This window comes from Argopecten irradians, chromosome 8 (genome assembly GCF_041381155.1).
Source record: "Argopecten irradians isolate NY chromosome 8, Ai_NY, whole genome shotgun sequence".
NCBI lineage: Eukaryota > Metazoa > Mollusca > Bivalvia > Pectinida > Pectinidae > Argopecten > Argopecten irradians.
This window is the reverse complement of record NC_091141.1, coordinates 4,877,426-4,898,963: the sequence shown is the minus strand read 5'-3', so window position 1 is coordinate 4,898,963 and position 21,538 is coordinate 4,877,426. Positions and strand designations below refer to the sequence as shown.

Sequence of the window (21,538 nt, the reverse complement as noted above, 5' to 3'; positions counted from 1 at the left end):
TTCCTACCTCGGGGGGTCAGAGCCAAAATTTATACAAACTCTATTCTCCTTCCTCCAAGGATTTTTAAGACCAAATTTGGTTACAATCCATGTAGAACTCTATGATTAGTAGTGATTTAAAGGAAATGTTGACAGACAGATGACGGACGCTTAGCCTATATGACATGAGCTCACCGGCCCTTCTGGCCAGGTGAACTAAAAACAAAATTTAAAACTCAAATTTTAGTCATATTTTTTTAAAACCATTCACAATGTGTGAACTGTGATTATCTCATTTCATGAGCCTACTGAGAAATCAACCAAATAGGAAGTTTCATAATTAAGCTTCACTGTGACAGCTTTTCAAGTCTGACTACTAATTATGACACAATTTATGTCGGATGCTGGGCCATATTTAAGCCTGTACAGCAGCTATGGATGATGAATGATGACGGTGCCCCTATATACATGTAAATATGCCTCAAAACAGTTGTACAGGTCCATATTCATAGATGTAGCAACCCCCTAAAAGACATTGTAGTACCATACACAATCTGTCATAATGAATAATAGACAAAGAGACTAGGCTTTCATCATGTCACCGTGCATATACATAACATGATGTAAGTTATCAGTCTGTCCTTCCCTATCCTGATAGGGAAAGGACAAGCTGAGCTCTCAGTCAATTATATTGATTCAGATTTCATTTATTCTGTGGACCTTAGATAAGTATTGGTCCATAAATATTCAGCTTACAGAATTTAGCCTTTTTCTAATGCTGATTTTGTTGTTTTTCTTATAGGTAAAACCATTTCTTTCAGATTTAGAGGAATAATGTTAAAATGATAGAATGTATAATGTATAATTCTCTGGTCTCTAAGTACATACAAATCAATGACATGATATATATGATTATCATAAAACAGGTTTGACATCTAACGAAGCGGTCTTTTTGTGTGCATTCAAGGATAAAATACATGTAGGGAATAATTCTCATCTTCAAAACGTTGAACGATCATGACATGCATATTAACAATGCAAAAAGTTGTTTATGGTTAAATAATAATAAATGGTTATCTACAAAATGTGAAACTGTTCAATTAACCATTTATTACTCGACTTTAGAAATGATTTTTCTTGAAAGTCTTAATGTTTCTAAAACTTCTGAAACTTGACAATCCACGTGATGACACTTTCACATGATCTTGATCGAGTTTTCTACAAAAATATTTCTATACTCAATTATCCAGTATGGCACATGTTATATTCCATTAAGCATATGTTAAAGTACATATGAAACATTACAGGCTGATAAATGACCATTATAACTAGGTAAAGACCACCCTTAAATGATGAATAACTATAAATATCCTGTAACTTGTCACCTGTTCAGAAAACAGGGCTGCACTGTGCATAGTAATTCCTTGCTGTACTTTTAAAATATGTCGATTATCACAAACAACTGTCAAAGAACGGTAGTAAAAGAGATGCTCTTTAAAAACTTCAAGTGAAAATAAATGTCATCAAGAGACGACATCTGAATAAAAACTTTTCATTAAACCAAATCATCACTTATCACTTGTCTATCGGTTGCAAGACCGATTTTGTTTTTACTGCATCTTTAATTTTAGGGTATGATTTATGTCTCGTAAAAGGAAAGATAAATCACTACAGACGTGTACCTAAGTAAACCAATTGAGAATTTAATATTACCACATCCTGATTTGTCTTTGACATTAGTTAATGCACCAGTGATCATTATCATGTTGTTCACCTGATCTCATTAAGATGTCTTACCTGTCTGAGATGGTTTTTCAGCATAGTTCCTTCAGGTTCAGGGAAGGCTGGGATATCTTCAAGTCTACCCATCGTCATCTGTAAATAGATAAACAAACATCTATGATGCTTTTTCCAAACAGCTTATGTACATCATTAAACAACATTCACTGAAAGATCAGGGCTCAATTTCATGAACATTCATTAAATTTAAGTAATTTCTTAACTAACTTACAATTCTCCATAGGAGAGCAGGAATGCTCCTGAAACTTTGATTTTTTCTTAACTTCTGTAATATTTCCCAGGGAGAACTTTAACTTAAGGAATTACAAAAGTTAAGGAATGTTCATGAAACTGGGCCCAGGTTCAGCAATATAGTATACACCAGTAAAACCTGCTTTAGCGACCACCTCTGTATAAAGACCACCTGCTTAATAAGACCACTTTTCTATAGGTTTCAGTATGGCCTATTATAATACCACATGGGTATAAGAGCATTCTCTTTTCTCCTTGGATGGCCTTCATAGCCAGATTTGATTTTTCTTGTGGAAGTCAGGTACATTGTACATGTATCTGCATGACATTGTAAGCACCAACTATTTCTTAATTTATCAAGAGTTGCATGCAGTAACACATTAAAGTTGCCTTCATTTTAATCAATAGTATGCAATAAAATATGCAAAAAAATTTTAGCTATTGATCCTTCTATGATCCATCAGTAATTTATGAAGATACCTGTACCAGATGTCATTAGATTGGATAGTGAACAGTTAGATATCAAACCATTTGATTATATTGACATCACTTTTACTTAATATGTAATCTGCGTTAAAGGGGCACATGACTATAAACATAACAAGAAAGTTCTAGATTGCCTTTGTTGGTGCAAGTGGTTTTTTTTTTAATTTTTTTTTTTTTTTTTTCTTTTTGCACAATTACATTACAACACAATGTACACAGTCACATAAAACAATATACAGGTACACATATATATGTATTCACAATCACATATCACTCGCGAGCACACACAAAAAACACACATACACACACCCACACATCCTCACACCCACACACTCCCACCCACACACTCACCCTTACACACACCTACATTCGTGCAAGAATGTACACACAAATATTTCATTTTAAGGGAAAATTTTAGAATTGAATTTTATAATTGTTATAAATAGCACAATATTAATATCAAGTGTATTGTTATACTAGTTTAAAATACGTATTTGAACAGGCGATGTATTTTCAATCACAACTTACAAAATCAGTTATCCAGTAATAAAAAGATTATAATGATTTATCTTGAAATATCTTATATATTTTACTCAAATGGCTTGGTAAATATCTAATGAAAAAAAACATTTCTAATACTCAAATGTACATGTATCATTGTACTCTCACACATATTCTCCGCCTCAAGCGCATACACCCACACACAGTAATCACGTGCATAATGATATATTACATTTACATGATACGCGAAAAAACATAAACATTTTTGTTGCCATTTATTTTTTTTAAATAATACAGGACTAAGTTATGGATAAGAAACTATGATTGAGTAATACAGAGTATTGTAGTTGGTTTCTTAATAAAATAAAGAAAATTGAATGGTTGGACCAGCATAAGTGATTGATTTTATTTCAGAGAAATCATTAGCTGAAAATATTTTGCCAATTTTCCCACAGTTTGTTAAATTTGTCAATAGTCATGTTTTTCTGGGCTAATGTTTTTTCAATATTAAATCTATACAAAAGGAAGTTTTTTATTTCATTTAACGTTATTTTATCATTTTTCCTGGATGAGCAATAAATAGAGTACTTTGTGTGGAGGATTATGAAATTGAGAGGATAAGAAGTTTGCAAATTTTCACTTTTACCAAAAAGAATAGAAGTTAAATTTAATTGAATAGTTTTATTTATTTTATTTTGTATCCACTCTATAAGCATCTGCCAAATCCTTTTAATTTCATCACACTCCCAAAATAGATGTTGAATACTTTCAATTTCAGTTTTGCATATATTACATTTATTACAGTTTTTTTATTCCTATGTTTTTTAGATAAGTGTTTACAGGTAAAATTCTATGTTGTAGTCTGTATTGGAACCATTGTATTGTAGTGTCTTTTGACAGTTTAAAGGTATTTTCATAAACTTGCTTCCAATTTTCAATATCAATATTTAAGTTTGAAGTCCATTTCAATTCAGCTGTATTTGTATTTTGTACGGAATTTATAAGTGAATTGTACATGTCTTTACATCCTTTCTTATTTTTTTTTTTATCAGAATATTTATATGATTTGGAATAAAAGGTCTAGTTATATCAAAATTTTTTCCCTTTTCTATTTGGTCTGATCTTAGCGCAGTTTTGATTGATTCGCAAATTCCTCTATAGAACAAAAAATTGGAAGATTCTAAATTAAATTTTTGTTTGAAGCTTTCAAAATTCAAAAACATTTGATTTGAATCCATAAAGTCTGATATAAATTTTATACCTTTTTCGTACCATTCTTTATTGAAAAAGGATACATTATCTATTTTAAGAAGGGGATTATACCATACAGGAGATTTTATAAATTCTTCAAGTGTTGTGATGAAGTCAGAATCAGATATGTTTGACCATGCTTGGAAAACATTTTCCCAAAATTTATTATTAGTTTTAACTTTTTTCAAAAAATCTGATCCCATATCTATAAACTTTGAAATTTTAAAATGTTCTGTTTCAAATATACTTATCCATTCTTTTTCTTCAGCCACTATTAGTCTTCGTAGCCAAGTTGATTTTAAACTTATTATAAATTTCTGGAGGTCAATCATTTTTAAACCCCCGTCCTCATAATTTTTAATCAATGTATCCCGTTTTATTCGATCAATTGATGATTGCCAAACAAAGTGAAAGAAGTTTTTATTCAGCGTATTGATTTTATCTATATTTGGGTTAGGAATAGACATAAATAGGTGGTTTAATTTAGGTAATAAAATGGATTTTATTACTACAATTCTTCCTATGGGTGTGAGCACCCTTTTTGACCATTGCACAATATTTTTATCTATTGTATTAATTGCCTTATCATAATTCATATTACTAATTTCATCTAAATTTATAGAAAAGTCAATACCTAATAAGGTGAATTTTGTTTTCCCCCACACTAGTTTCCATCTATGGTGGTAGACATCTTTACTGAATTTCTTACTTCCAATCCATATGACATTTGTTTTATCATTATTTATTTTCAGGCCTGATATTTGTCCAAAAGTGTCTAAAACCTGCAATGCTTCATTAAATGATTTCTCTGATCCATCTAAGATGAGAGATGTGTCGTCTGCGAACTGCGAAAGTTTATGGTTTTTCTCTCCAATACCTATACCGCTTATGTTTTTGTTATTTTTAATCATAATAGCTAGGATTTCTGCGACTAGGAGAAATAAATATGGTGATATGGGGTCGCCTTGGCGGCAGCCTCGGCCAATATTAAAAGGTTTGGATAGAATACAATTTTGAGTTATGGCAGAAAATGTGTTTTTATTAAATGTCTGTACCCATTTTTTAAAACTATCTCCAAAGTTAAAAAAATCCATGACTTTTTCGAGAAAATTCCAAGATACCGAGTCAAAAGCTTTTTCGAAATCTATAAATATGAGTAGCCCTGGTATATTATTAATTTCTGTAAAATTCATTAAGTCATAAATTAATCTAGTATTTTCTCCAATATATCTACCTTTAATAAAACCTGTTTGTGTTTTTGAAATAATTGTGTCTAGAACTTGTTTTAGTCTGTTTGCTATGCATGCTGAGGCTAGTTTGTATGTAACATTCAATAAAGTTATAGGTCGCCAATTTTTTAAATATTGTCGTGGTTTATCACCTTTTGGGATGCATGTAATGATACCTTGTCGCTGTGTAATTGACATCTGTCCAATTTCATATCCATAATTTAAAGATCGAACTAAAAATGCTTTTATGTCTATCCAAAAAAATTTAAAAAAATTCACAAGTGAAGCCATCTGATCCAGGAGATTTGAAGTTTTTCATTTTTTTAAGTGCAATTAAAAGTTCTTGTTCTGTTATTTTTCCATCAAGTTGTTTACTTTGTTGGTCTGAAAGTCTATCAATATTACATCCTTGAAGAAGTTCATCTAAATTTACATTTTGGAGAGAGTCAGAACGGTCTTTGTATAGATTTTTGTAAAAATTTTCAACCTCTGTTAGAATGCTTTCCTGTTCAATGATGAGTTCTCCATTTTCTCTTTCTATTCTGTTAATAGTTTTATTTATGAAATTTTGTGATTCTAGATTACAAAAGTATCTTGTTGGTTTTTCACCCTCGTCTAATAGTTGTGCTTTTGATCTTATCATTTCCCCACTCATTTTTAATTTTCTGATATTTGTGAGTTCATTTTTTTTAGTTTCGTAATCTTGTACATTTAGTTTCCATGCGTCATTTTTCTCCATATTTTCTATATCTAACAGAAGTTGTTTTTCTTTCTTGTCTTTTTCTTTTTTAAGGTGTGAAGAATATGTTATTGTAGCACCTCTAATTTCCATTAAAAGTGTTTCTAAAAACAATTGATCATTAATGTCAAATAATAAATCTTTATCTAATATAGCAGTGATGTTGTTATTAATTGGTGAAGCATATTGTTGTTTAACTCTAGCAATAGTATTTTTTATTTTGTTAATATATTCTTTGTCATAAAGCAGACTGTTGTTAAATTTCCAAAGACCTTTACCTTTAACAAAATTTGAAGTTTTTAAATCTAGAGATATAATTGAATGATCACTTCTGTAACTAGAGTGTATATTTGCTTTTTCTGATTGATTTAAAAGATTTTCTGAAATAAGAAAGAAGTCTAGTCTAGCCTGTTTTATTGGGTTTTTCCTTCGCCATGTATATCTTTTTTGTGTAGGATGGAGGTTACGATAAATATCAATCAAATTATAGTCTTCTATCAGTTTAATTTATTCTGTTACGTGCTCTAGGGTTGTTTGTATGTTTTATAATTTGATGTATCAGTATCAGGGTTTATCATGGTGCAAGTGTTGGTACTGCCTATATTATTTTATTTGTTTGATGTCATATTGCATTCACAAAAGTCAAAAGGACAATGATTTGTTAGTTTACATATTCAGAATTATTTAGATAATAGCTATACATATATAGGTGAGACCTGATTTATATATGAGGTTGAATTGATTTGTTAGTTTACACATTCAGACTTATTTAGAATACAGCTATAGGTGTGACCTGATTTGTACATGAGGTTGAATTGATTTGTTTGTTTACATATTCAGACTTATTTAGAATACAGCTATAGGTATGACCTGATTTGTATATGAGGTTGAATTGATTTGTTAGTTTACATATTCAGACTTATTTAGAATACAGCTATACATATATAGGTGTGACCTGATTTGAGGCTGAATTGATTTCTCCTCCATCTCTAGACTAATTACCAGGAACAGAATCTAATGAGCTGTGAGATGTGTAATCACCTAGATACTCCATTTGACCACCTGTTTTACAATAAGCTGGACATTCTGGAATGAAGACCTAAGGGCTATAGGAGTTATAAACACTCCATAAATCCTGGTCAATGGGAGCTACACAATATATTATAATTATACATAGACACTTTAGGCCATGTCTTCCTGATTTAATCAATACTAGATTTCATTATAATAGAATTACAGTAAAACCTGCCTTAGCAGTCACCTCTGTATAAGGACCACCTGCATAATAAGACCACTTTTCTATGGTCCTAAATGACAAATTTTAACACAATTCAATGTGTGTATAAAGACCACCCACATGTTTCCTCTGGTTCTAAAATGATCTATATAATTATAGACTAGTGCTAGAAAGGATAACCGGATCACGGTTCATGTGTGAGCTTGTATCCGGTCGGATATCCGATAACCGCCATATACATTTCATATGCAAAAAAAACCTCCTCAAAGTGATGAAATTCCTATACTAACGACTGTCTTCACCTATAGTAATGTTATATATGCATTCAGAAGCGCAATTTTGTAATGAAATTAAAAGTGTTACGACAAGTATTGTTTTTGGAAACTGGGTTGTCACTGAAACGTAACGCTTAGGTTTCACTAGACTTCTATCCAAACGTTCCAGTGTCAGTGTGATGTGCGCAAGTGCTGTGTGCAAATCATGTGTAGGAAGTAGGCTTACTCCGATATTTTAAGTGTTGACACCAATTTTCATTCACCTGCATGGTTTTATTAAAAACAAATGAAATAAATTTAATTAAAAGCAATAATTCTTTGTGTCAAGTGATTGTTTTCTGAAAGATGTGAGCGATTGTTGTGGAAATCAGACAAAGTATGACAGATTTATGGCATCGATGTACAACTGTAACGTTACTTAACAGTGCCGGTTATCCAGTTTTGGTTCGGTTACAATCCAGTTAACCAGTTGGCATTTTTACTAACTGTGTATACCTTCAAAAAGGTTTCCCCAGCATTAAAGGTATATCACTGAAAATTGAAACTGAGAATTTGTTGCTATAACATTTATTCAAACAGCTGAAATCAAACCTTTTCTAATGGGATATTCAGTCATCACTGTCAAAAATGGTTACTTTTTTCATAAACAGTGATAATTTAGCTCATCTTAAACAAAGTTTATTCCCAAAAAAATATAAAACTCCAGAAGGAACTTATTTTATAGTGCTGCAACAGTAAGGAAGATATCTTCTGAGGCTGCATGACAGAGTTGTTAATATCATCCTATATAACGACGGTTTATAACTCTGTTTTGAAATTATGTGATAATCATTATATACTAATTTACAAGATAATTTATTACACCACCTGGTATTCATATCTTTATCATAGTCATATTCCTCCCTGAATTAAAGACCATGAATGAATGGTTGATACTGCAAATGACTATTTGAATCCAGGTTCTATGGCATTTGCGCCCACATAATGATTGGGCATACGTGGGTGGGCACGAAGGTCATGAGGTGTGGCTATTTATAGCTAGCTACTGTCTGGCTATTGGTCTATACAAAATGAATAGGCGTGGGTTGTGGATACAACATGAACAAGTGTGGGTGGTGATGAATGGGTGTGGAGGTGTTATTTTGTTGTAACGGAAGTCAGACCATGACCCTCACAGGTTGTATGTTATAAATATTACCATCAAATATAACTTATAACTAAACCCATCCTTAAGTTAAAGACATTTCATATCTGTCTACAGCCTCACTGACAATTGCTATTTATCACATAATCCGCCTGATATCCAGTGATGATTTCACCCATGTAATATTTTTGCATATGTCGCTAGTGTAATATGACCAGGAGCGATTTTCATTGGGTGAAAATCAATTGTGACATCAGACAGAAACAATGAAATGACGTCAGGAAAAATGATGTGATGTCAGAATTACGATGACAGTGTGACAAAATGGCGGCCTCTGCTGGATTTTCAGAATACACTTTTACCTGAAATTCCATGTTATATACTAGGTATTTGTAGCTATGTGATAAAAAGTATCTTAAATTTGTGTTCATTTCATATGAGATTTTATGAAACTCGTCTCGAAGTTTAAATTTTTGCTCGCCAAGGTTCGCAAAAATAAAAACTTCTTAGACTCGTTTCATAAAATCTCATATGAAATGATCACTCATGTACGATCCTATATATCTGCATGTGTACTAAAATTGTATTTACAATGAACAGTTTTTTTCATCACAGAATTATTGTGTATATCAATTAATAGTCAATAAATTGTTGTTCAACCAATATCATGTACTTAATGAATGAAATTGATTTAAAAAAGTGATTCTAATAGCATTAAAGAATTACACATAATTATGTTTCTAAATATTTTTCTCCGTCTTAACTAATATCTTCAACATCTAAATTCTGTCCGATTCAAAGAGCAACCTGACCAAGATTCTGTTCAAGCAGATGGGATAAATTTTGTCAAAAGTGGACTTCATCTCAAATGTGGAAACATCAGAAACTTAACTCTTCATAGTCTTATGTTCCTGGACTCTTGTCAATTCATTTTTGGCAGGACAATTAAAAAAACAATAAAGTTTCCAGCATTCATTGTTAACACAAAAGCAATTAAGATTTTCTCAATCAGAGTATTGACTATTTAGTTTAATTGAAAATTAAAAATTAAGTGTTGTGCAGCTCTTCAATCCCAGCCTAACGTCCCTGTTGCTATGGCAACTTTCACTGGAAGTGATCAGTGCCTGAAGGGTTAACTGACCCACTCGGCTGATGTCCTGTTTCCAAGGGGATCACCATTACAAACAACACACCATTCAATCCTAGTAATACTATACCAACCAGGAAATTTCTCCCTAAACATGTCCATAACATTCTAAATGGTTCCATTACCTTGGGGAAATGGGATTTCTAAACAAGCTGCTGAACCAAAGGCTTGCGGAATATAAATCAAAAGCTAGTTATTTTGTTACCCTGGACATACATGTAGCTGTCCAATACATAAAACAACCAAGTTCTGGATAGCCTTCTATATTTCATGCACACACATACAGAGACAGCGGTCATTGACAAGCTGGCATAATCTAACTCAAAATATATGTCATATCAACATTATTGCATAATGGCTTTTCATCACCATCAGAATTGCAGAATTCAGTGATCTTAAAATTTTGGTTTAAATTTGATTCATCAGTTGGAGTTATTCATGCTTACAGAGCTTTACCCTTGTAAGAGATACCCATTTCCATTGAGAAAAAATCAAATTGCTACTACTGTAATTTTACTTTTACCCAGCGTTCCATTCAGGACAAGCCCATTTATCAGAAAACAAGTTATTTATAAACTACCCAATGCAAACCTTGGCAGCCTAATGGTGCTTCGATTATCTGCAGGTTTTCAGGCTGGCAAATTAAACTTGTATCTAATACAATATTCACCCCGAGTTCTAAGAAAAACACCTCCCAACTTAGCATAGAAGGTACCAGAGGCAGATAAAATCAATGCAGACAAATGACTATTATAGTAACACTGTGGTGAACCAACCATCCATACTTAAGAAAACATTTTGGAATGGATTTTCTTTCAAACTTTTTATGCAGATATCAAGTACTAAGTGCTCTAGCTCTTATACAAACATTTCGTAATCTTTTGGTTAAGTAAATTCAGTAAGTACTGTATAATTAATCTTAGTTCATTTCTGAATAATATGTTTATAAACATTAAATTAAAGTATATTTTAAAATAAGATTTCTGCTGAAATAAAGGCAATAGTCTTAGGAGATATACATGAGCAGAATTTCATTCCCTTTGTAATGCTAGATTGAAATCTGATCAATTGCAACCAAAAAATTCTCAATCAAAAAGAATAATAAAGTAAAACATTTGTCAATTTGACCATGATGGACCATTCCTTTCTGAATCTGTTCAATTTGACCATGATGGACCATTCCTTTCTGAATCTGTTCAATTTGACCATGATGGACCATTCCTTTCTGAATCTGTTCAATTTGACCATGATGGACCATTCCTTTCTGAATCTGTTCAATTTGACCATGATGGACCATTCCTTTCTGAATCTGTTCAATTTGACCATGATGGACCATTCCTTTCTGAATCTGTTCAATTTGACCATGATGGACCATTCCTTTCTGAATCTGTTCAATTTGACCATGATGGACCATTCCTTTCTGAATCTGTTCAATTTGACCATGATGGACCATTCCTTTCTGAATCTGTTCAATTTGACCATGATGGACCATTCCTTTCTGAATCTGTTCAATTTGACCATGATGGACCATTCCTTTCTGAATCTGTTCAATTTGACCATGATGGACCATTCCTTTCTGAATCTGTTCAATTTGACCATGATGGACCATTCCTTTCTGAATCTGTTCAATTTGACCATGATGGACCATTCCTTTCTGAATCTGTTCAATTTGACCATGATGGACCATTCCTTTCTGAATCTGTTCAATTTGACCATGATGGACCATTCCTTTCTGAATCTGTTCAATTTGACCATGATGGACCATTCCTTTCTGAATCTGTTCAATTTGACCATGATGGACCATTCCTTTCTGAATCTGTTCAATTTGACCATGATAGACCATTCCTTTCTGAATCTGTTCAATTCGACCATGATGGACCATTCCTTTCTGAATCTGTTCAATTTGACCATGATGGACCATTCCTTTCTGAATCTGTTCAATTTGACCATGATGGACCATTCCTTTCTGAATCTGTTCAATTTGACCATGATGGACCATTCCTTTCTGAATCTGTTCAATTTGTCCACAATGGAGCTTCTAATGAACTGTTCAGTTTGTCCTGTACACCAATCCTTTCTGAACCATTAAATATAATTTCCCCTTTTTTAAGACCCTCCTAATCAGCCTGATTAATTTCCTTGAACTTGCTGATCCTTTTTTGATTTGTTTTATTTCCTTATGTCAGCTCCTTCCTTAGTTTCATAATTCTGAATTTTGTTCCTTTTTTTTCTTGACAGCTTTATTATTAATCTGATGTTGAAATGCTTTCAGTTATAAATCCTTGCTTTAAGGTTTCAAATTTCCGCCATCTTTAATTGTGTAATATACAGACATGTGGATTATAAAGGTGTGAACTCTGGGTTACAGCAGGAATACTGTTAAAAGATTAATTAAGTGTCTGTAATACATGTCAGCTTGTATGGGAATAAACCAAATGTGTTACACCGCCTACAGCTCCACACTTAAACAGCTAATAAAACTAGTAAAGACGGGATGTTGCAGTTTTCAGGCTGCATATCCTTCCTACAACAGAACTTAAATAGGTGTTCCGAGGATATGCATATCAACTTATAAGATTTCAGGATGTCAATATTTTATGATTACTTTCAAGAAGTTATTAATTAACTATTTTTGTACCATGACAAATACACCTGAGTGAAAATTGTATAGATCTGTCTGTATTATCTGACTCTGTTATATATATACATACAGAAATCAATGAAATACGCAGCAGTGTTGTATCACATATCAAAAATAGATATTGGTAACTGATTATATCAAGTATGGTTTTAACTTTCAATTAATCTATGTCCAAAATGGTCTGGAATGGCTTCATTCAACACTTATTTATAGTAACATCAATAATACATTTTCTAGACAGTATTATTAAGTAAACACCAATATTATATTTTTGTCAATAAACCAGCTATACATTCCTCAGAGGTATAAACATGTATGCATCACTGCTTTCCATGTATTGAGGATTACATGTACAGGAAAGATAAAATTTACATTTCTGTTTTGCTTTCAATGATTTTCAATGTGCAGAATATAAGCCCATTCAATATATATTCCAATATAATGTGACATACACAGGTACCAGACAGATCTTTATAAAGAAAGTTTAAACCTCACACACTGACATTGTTAATTAAACTATTATAATATCTATATAAACTATATATGATTACGGTAGTTATTGATGAGCTAGAGCTGTGTTGGTGCATCATCAGGGCTGTGTATCCTGACATTTATATTACCACAAGCCTGGGTGGCGAGTTTGAAACCCATGTGGGGTAGTTGCCTGGTAAAGACTGTATATCTAAGGTTTTTCTTCCGATACTACAACTTTTCTCTACCATCTATAAACCTGACATGACCTTATATGACTCGACTGCACGGTAACCAAACAAAATTAAATCTGCGTGAAATCAAATAGACCATAAAAAATGTGGTCAAACTTTATTCTGCATTTAACCTCTTGTGGCGGAGTCTACTGATCTATATATACACATGTATGACATCATGAGTATGTTTCATAACAACACATATAATAAAACATATATAAAATTAACAATTCAATAAAATTATGCAATCTTTGCAAAAATTGGTTTGCTCACAAACTTTTATATATAGTCAACTGTGTTAATTATGCAAGCCTGATATATCGCAATCCAAAATTAGACAGCAGAACAGGCCATGCTTATAACTGGTTCTAACTTTTTTTGATAATATTGAACATTACGTAATGAGTTAAATTTATGTTTAATCTAGTGATACAGAACATTTATATAATAGAGCATAGCAATTAATGTGTAGGCATTAATTAACTCTTAAGGTTTATCATTGGTAGCTATATATTTCATTGATGTGTTAGACATTCCATCTGATATTATAATATTGTATCAGGTAATGGCAATCATCCAATTATTTTATCACCCATTCACAGCAGGTTCTCATCCTTATCCGAGATCATAATCAGTATGAAACACTTGACAGGAAAATAAATTGTCATACATTTCAAAGATATATTTTTAATTTCTACAACTCATAAAAGTTAAATTCAGCAAGAAACACGTTCAAAACCAAGAAAATAGAAAGCTTGGTTGGACCAAGTGAAGAGAATTGTTTAAAATCAATTTCTCTGTCTGCATATCATTGCTGCCTAAGGTGGAAAGTCTGAAGCAGTAGGAATATTTAATGATAACAAATTACAGAGCACCAGGACTTTAAACAAACTGCATGTCCTCTATGTAACCTTGAGATGACATGAACATATAATACAGGGTCAGTAAAACCTCCCAGTATAGACTGCCTGCCTAATAAGGTCAATTTCTACACAATTTGCCAGTCTATAAAGAAAGTCCACCTGGCTATAAAGACCATTTTCCTATGTTCCTTTGGGTGGCCTTTAAAGACATCTTGGACCTATAATTGTAATACAAATCGGTTCGATAACCACACTTACATCCATGTTTCATTCAAGGAAACACGTATAAATATATACAAGTTCTATTCCACACAAATCCCCTGTAACTTAAGCCAAATGCAATGTTTTGATGGCTTGTGCTCATTGTTATGTAACCCTAGTGTGTAGTAAAGCTGGACTGTTATCAAAACTGGTCTGTAAAGTCGCCATCATATATTGTCAGGGGCATTGTTCTCCAATCAACAGAACCAGAAGTACCAGCCAGTTATAAAACAGACCACTTTAAATATTCCAATCAACATCAGTTATAAAACAGACCACCATAAATGATCCAATCAACATCGTCCATCTATGATTATATATATATATATAACAGCTTTCTAAAGACATATTAATAGAAAATAAATATGGACAGTCATGAATCCAATGATTGAATAAAAGAATACATGAAAATATGATACATACCTTGTTAGAATCCAGGTCGACCAGCCAAACATCGTCGGGAATTTTAAAACCATTTTTGTAGGGGAGGAAACTTGCTGGGACACCAATGATGTATGGGGTTGGAGCAAGCAGTAACTGTCAATAAATTAATGTTTGAGTTAAAGCCTATTGTCATTTCAATTCTATACTGATATCAGTATTTAATTTCATGTACATCAAATACATACAATAATTAATGCATTAATATTGATCCAATTTCAAAGACAAGTGAAAATCAGCATCCCTTTGTGGCAGAGAGGCATACAAATCATTTAATTGAGGCTAAAAATTTATCTTTTGGGTGAGGGAGTTGGGGTGGAGGGGAGGTACATAGTCACATCCCACACAACACATATTTTATTTTGCTTAATCATTTCATTTTCTTCAATTTTAAAAAAAAATATTTTTACACTCCTGAAAACCCTTCCATAGGATTTTGAATCCCTTTCTAATCCTCACCCAAACACCCTGCACTCCCATCCCTAAATAGTTATCTTGATGCATTTTAATAATATCCATAATTAAACTTTTTAGCCATGTACCCCATGTACTGTTTAGGAGACTATTTAGGTTTATCATATATTTTTAATTAATATCCTATTTAATTTTTCTTACTTTCACCATCAGTAGTACATGTTTAGATTATGATGTTGTAATGTCTTAATTATTTCATTGAAAACAATAAGGTTTTTGCTTGATCACCAGGTGGGTCACATCTCTAACCCAAGTTTTACAAACTACATGGGAAACTTATGGAAATGAAGCTACCTAGATATCATAATCTAGGAAGGTAATGAGAAAACTCTGGATACATAATTGATATTCAGGGTAGTATGTGAAAACTAAGAAAGCTGATATATTTGATGGTGTTTGTGAAAAGGAAACAAGCAATAAACATGTGCATGTGAATAACACACCTGGATACACCTGTTTATTACAAAATAGGATACTTTTGGAGATCTAAGATAAATCATATTCACATTATGTATGTACCACACAAACTGCTATAATTTCAGTTCCAAGTGAAACATTTACATTATTTGAAATCAGTTTTAATTCTTGACATTTAATTACTAGATACCATATCATCTCCAGGTAAGTTTATAATAGACCACCATCAATTCCTAGATAAGGCATCAGACAGTCCTAGGATGAATCAATACCAATGAAAACATTACCTCATCATCCAACAACTATAGAATTTTAACACTTTATGATAAATTAGAAATCTACGTGTATGTAATATTGTATCTAATATGTTTCTGAAGCATATCATTATAAAAGTGTAAGTCATCATGAACACATCATGTATATCAATCATGTATTTCTAGCACTCATAATAGCAGATTAATATAGAAATCTTAAACAAGATTTTAGGGATAGGCTATACACATAACTGAATCCAGAAGATGCTGGGCTATAGTTTCCTCAATGGTTGTTGCTCAAGACTTAAATATTGATCCATGAGTAAATTGTTAACATTCAACAGAAGCCATACAACAATAGACAAGGGAGAGGATGGGTTGTAATAGTGTGAGCTTTACCGTGGTGATTACAGATCTAGAGTAGGCTTATAAATTATAAAGGTCCAATGGGCTCGCATTGCTCACCTGCTACCTATATTATTAGTGATTCTATTTCTATTCTAATCAAATTTTTTTCATAAACACTGCTACAGCTTAAATGCTTAATTAATCATTGAAAAATAGTTATACTTTCCCTTTAAATGAAGGTCAAGGTCATTTATTTGAAAATATTGATAAAGATTCAATAGAAAATATGAGATATAACTGGGTCAGGTAATTGAGACCACAATTAAAATTTAAGGATTTAGTATGAATCTGGACACTGTGACCTTGACTAAATGTCAACATCACTTGTTTCATCATCATCATTTCAATAAAGCCCCAAGCATGTACTGGGTCAAATGTCATCTCATTTGGGGTTCTGGTTATAAGGTCTTTCAGTCTTAAGAGTTAATAAGAGAAATTATTTACAAGCATATTTTACTTTAAATTTGATGGTCAATGTCATTCACTAAAATTAATCCTTCATCTAGGCACATGAAAGGTCTAAAAACCAAAGTCTCTAAGCCTTACAATTATTGGGAAAAGTTGATTATGGTAAGACAATGCACAACAATTAAGTGAATGTATAATAGCTAGCTGACAAAAGTTAGATGTTATTGTATTCCATTGAGACCATGTATTAGGTGACCTTTGTACCTAATTTAATTGGATGACTTACCTGTTCAGCAGACGACATACAGGTAGGTAGAAGTGGGATCACAGGAAACATATATTCCATGGGGTAGAGCATGGTGACAAAGGCCATCACACTCATTGACAGGGCATTGTAGTCTCGCGACTGCATCACCACCTGTAGCAAGTCAGAAATACTCATTTAGATGTAGTTCCACAAATTTAAATTCACAACTGATTAAACGGTAAAAAGGGAGTTAACTCCCTTATAAAGGTCCTCGCATGAAATAAGAAAAGCCTTACTTTACATATAGTACCATATAGTGGGTTATTTTCACGATTTCGGGGGACAATGACATCACAGCTATGATCGCCGAAATTTGAGAACTGATTTTATCATCAATACTGCCCTGAAAGTCAGATCATGATGGATCAGCTTGTACTTAGTTTGAATTAGGGAAAGGGGGAAATGTTGCACATTTATATCGGTAAGAAGAAAGGCATACCTTGGTCTCTAGGCAAATGTTCAGTCTACCAATATCAAGTATGGTGCATTTTCATGTTGCATTTCATCAACTGTATACATTCATTTTTTTTTAAGTTAGCACAAAAAAGTCCTGTACTACAGTATGTAAACTTGATAACATCATTTTTTTTAAACTTTATTGGTACATATATGACAGTATGAATGTGAATTTGGATCAGATAAGGGACATTGGCCCCCAACAAAGGCACAGAGTACTCTGAATGACTTATCAGGAATATATGAATAAACAGTAAAAGGTATTATACTAATATCATTTTATAGTATTTTCAGAATTACCTGAAACAGGTACACTGTATGTGTCATTTGAGGGTAATAATAAAAAGCCTAATATCAATGTTATCTGATGAGGAACACAGCTCAGCACACAACAGAGAGTCTGTGTTTGTCAATGTAACCTTGAAACAGTCTTATATATATTATATTGTAATAACACGACGATGATTTACCTAGGTCTTAACTCTCAACATATAATTCTAGTTCTACTGATCTAATGGTATCAACATGTCATGTTGTATCTTTAATACAAGATGTAAAGCATTTTATGTTCATGAATATTACTACACAAACTTCAACTGACGTGATAAGTGTGTTAAATTACTTCAGATTTTATGATGTCCAACAAACGGTTGTCTGGTAAGTTTATAACTCCAAATGAAAGAATATTTTTAGAGCTAGAAATGAATGTCACTATCAGTCCATATGACCTTCAAATCTTCAGTTCAGACTCCAGCTAAAAACTATCCATTACAAATCAACCATTCATTCTAAGCATATTTGAAACATTTTAAACCACAAAGCCATTGTGTTTTACTAATATGGTGTAAATATTGATAGTTATATGACCTTTATTCATCTGACCTTGAATCTTTAAGTTTACAAACTGTCATATCTCAATGCATGTGAAAGTTCCTTATCGATAGGTAAGAAAATACTGCTAATAATGATACAAACATGATGTTCTGTGATACAAATATCATGTCCTGTTAACAATTCAAATGTCATATGTATGTAAGACTTTAAGGTAGGTGTCTACTCCTTACCTTATATTCCAACATGATAGCAGCTAAGACTCTAAGGTAGGTGTCTATTCCTTACCTTATATTCCAACATGATAGCCGCTAAGACTCTAAGGCAGGTGTCTATTCCTTACCTTATATTCCAACATGATAGCCGCTAAGACTCTAAGGCAGGTGTCTACTCCTTACCTTATATTCCAACATGATAGCCGCTAAGACTCTAAGGCAGGTGTCTACTCCTTACCTTATATTCCAACATGATAGCCGCTAAGACTCTAAGGTAGGTGTCTACTCCTTACCTTATATTCCAACATGATAGCCGCTAAGACTCTAAGGTAGGTGTCTATTCCTTACCTTATATTCCAACATGATAGCCGCTAAGACTCTAAGGCAGGTGTCTATTCCTTACCTTATATTCCAACATGATAGCCGCTAAGACTCTAAGGCAGGTGTCTACTCCTTACCTTATATTCCAACATGATAGCAGCTAAGACTCTAAGGCAGGTGTCTACTCCTTACCTTATATTCCAACATGATAGCCGCTAAGACTCTAAGGTAGATGTCTATTCCTTACCTTATATTCCAACATGATAGCCGCTAAGACTCTAAGGTAGATGTCTATTCCTTACCTTATATTCCAACATGATAGCCACTAAGACTCTAAGGTAGGTGTCTATTCCTTACCTTATATTCCAACATGATAGCCGCTAAGACTCTAAGATAGGCGTCTATTCCTTACCTTATATTCCAACATGATAGCCGCTAAGACTCTAAGGCAGGTGTCTACTCCTTACCTTATATTCCAACATGATAGCCGCTAAGACTCTAAGGTAGATGTCTATTCCTTACCTTATATTCCAACATGATAGCCGCTACTCTAAGGCAGGTGTCTACTCCTTACCTTATATTCCAACATGATAGCTGTAAGACTCTAAGGTAGGTGTCTATTCCTTACCTTATATTCCAACATGATAGCCGCTAAGACTCTAAGGCAGGTGTCTACTCCTTACCTTATATTCCAACATGATAGCCGCTAAGACTCTAAGGTAGGTGTCTATTCCTTACCTTATATTCCAACATGATAGCCGCTAAGACTCTAAGGCAGGTGTCTACTCCTTACCTTATATTCCAACATGATAGCCGCTAAGACTCTAAGGCAGGTGTCTACTCCTTACCTTATATTCCAACATGATAGCCGCTAAGACTCTAAGGCAGGTGTCTACTCCTTACCTTATATTCCAACATGATAGCCGCTAAGACTCTAAGGCAGGTGTCTACTCCTTACCTTATATTCCAACATGATAGCCGCTAAGACTCTAAGGCAGGTGTCTTCTCCTTACCTTATATTCCAACATGATAGCCGCTAAGACTTTAAGGCAGGTGTCTACTCCTTACCTTATATTCCAACATGATAGCCGCTAAGACTTTAAGGCAGGTGTCTACTCCTTACCTTATATTCCAACATGATAGCCGCTAAAACTTTAAGGCAAGTGTCTACTCCTAACAGCTCCAGGGGTAGGTGGAGGGGGAAGTCGATGAGGGAGAACCGCGTGTGGTCCGGCAGGGCAAATAGTAATGGAGGCTGTAAATCCTTTGGCAACACCTGTACCTAAAATGACAAAATAAAAAATACTACAGGTGACTTCGTAAAGTTTTATTTAAAAGTTCTGTAAACCCAAACATCAATTTGTCTTTTTAAAATTAATTTTGTGTCGAAATATTTATACTTAACACTTGTATATTAGGCTTCATTGTTCCCTGGGTTGGATGGAAGTTAATCATTTGCTAATTATTTAGTAAAATCTAAATAAAAACTTCCCAATCAGCATTCAAAGTAATTCAAAAATATATTTGAAATATTGGCATTGAAACTTTAAGGCATTGGAGCTTTTAACTTAAGATCAAATATTATTTTAAATATGTATGTTTCTTTTTCTTCTTGCTTTTACATGTCTTTTTATTTTGGTGGGCTGGTTGTCCTTCCATTACTGTTCTTTTAATGTAAAGTTTGATAATGTCTAGATTTATATCACCTGTCTAAGGTTTACCTTGTAATGAGTGTTAAAACAATTTTAAGTGTGGATCAAACAGGCTAATATATCCTACAAACACTCAGTCTAAATGTATTGACCCAATCTCTTTTGTTAAATAACTCTCTTCCACTAGTGCCAAAATAGCCAGGTTATGTCGGTCCCTTTTCACACGAAGAACAAAAGTCACTCAGCGGTATCAGGAAACTATTGAATTTTGTACACTATAATCTAATTTCAAACCTCTGCACAAACTGTTGGTATGATTTGACAATACACCAGCAGTTTTGTATAATGGCCAAATAAAGAAGTCCATACTACTGAAGAATGCCATATGCACCAATAAAAACAATGATATACTTAACCCTTAAAAGCGAGCACCAGAAAACAGAACAAGTCATTGAATAATTATATATATATATACAAAATAAGATATCTATTATAGCTAAACTCTATATATCTAAAGGAATAAGTACATAACATTGTTATGCAAACTGTTGGCATATCATTTTCAACCTGCTATAGCCAAGTGGTTAAGATGTCTGCATTGATATATTACCATAATTTTACCTCTTGGATTTGAGGGAAGATACCAGGTACTGACCAGAGGTCAAAGGTTTTCCTCTGTGTACTTTGGCTTTTTTTCACCTCCTAAACCTGGCATATCCTTAAATGACCCTGACTCACAGTTAGTATAAAGGTGTCAACCAACTATTGTTAATCAACAATTGCCAAATGATATACAGATTTCTGTGTACCATTAAACACTATTTGTATTTTACCATGTGTCAATCCATTTAACAAGGTCATGT

The 21,538-nt window shown here is 33.0% G+C and overlaps 1 protein-coding gene across 9 annotated transcripts in view; it reads right to left on the bottom strand.

Moving 5' to 3' along the window:
• The window catches only part of LOC138329155 (MAP kinase-activating death domain protein-like), an 81,143-nt gene that overhangs the window by 42,142 nt on the left and 17,463 nt on the right, over positions 1 to 21,538 (bottom strand). For 8 of the 9 annotated variants that reach the window (XR_011209418.1, XM_069275924.1, XM_069275921.1 and 5 more), the window contains exons 4-7: positions 20,147 to 20,305; positions 17,180 to 17,311; positions 14,915 to 15,028; positions 1,777 to 1,854 (exon numbers count right to left, since the gene is read on the bottom strand). Coding sequence is in view for 8 of the 9 variants with exons in the window: in XM_069275924.1 (XP_069132025.1) it covers positions 1,777 to 1,854; positions 14,915 to 15,028; positions 17,180 to 17,311; positions 20,147 to 20,305 (483 nt within the window). In the remaining variant the exon portion in view is untranslated. Of the gene's footprint in view, positions 1 to 1,776; positions 1,855 to 14,914; positions 15,029 to 17,179; positions 17,312 to 18,775; positions 18,822 to 20,146; positions 20,306 to 21,538 lie in introns of those variants that run through there. The other variant, XM_069275929.1, reaches the window with a different exon arrangement.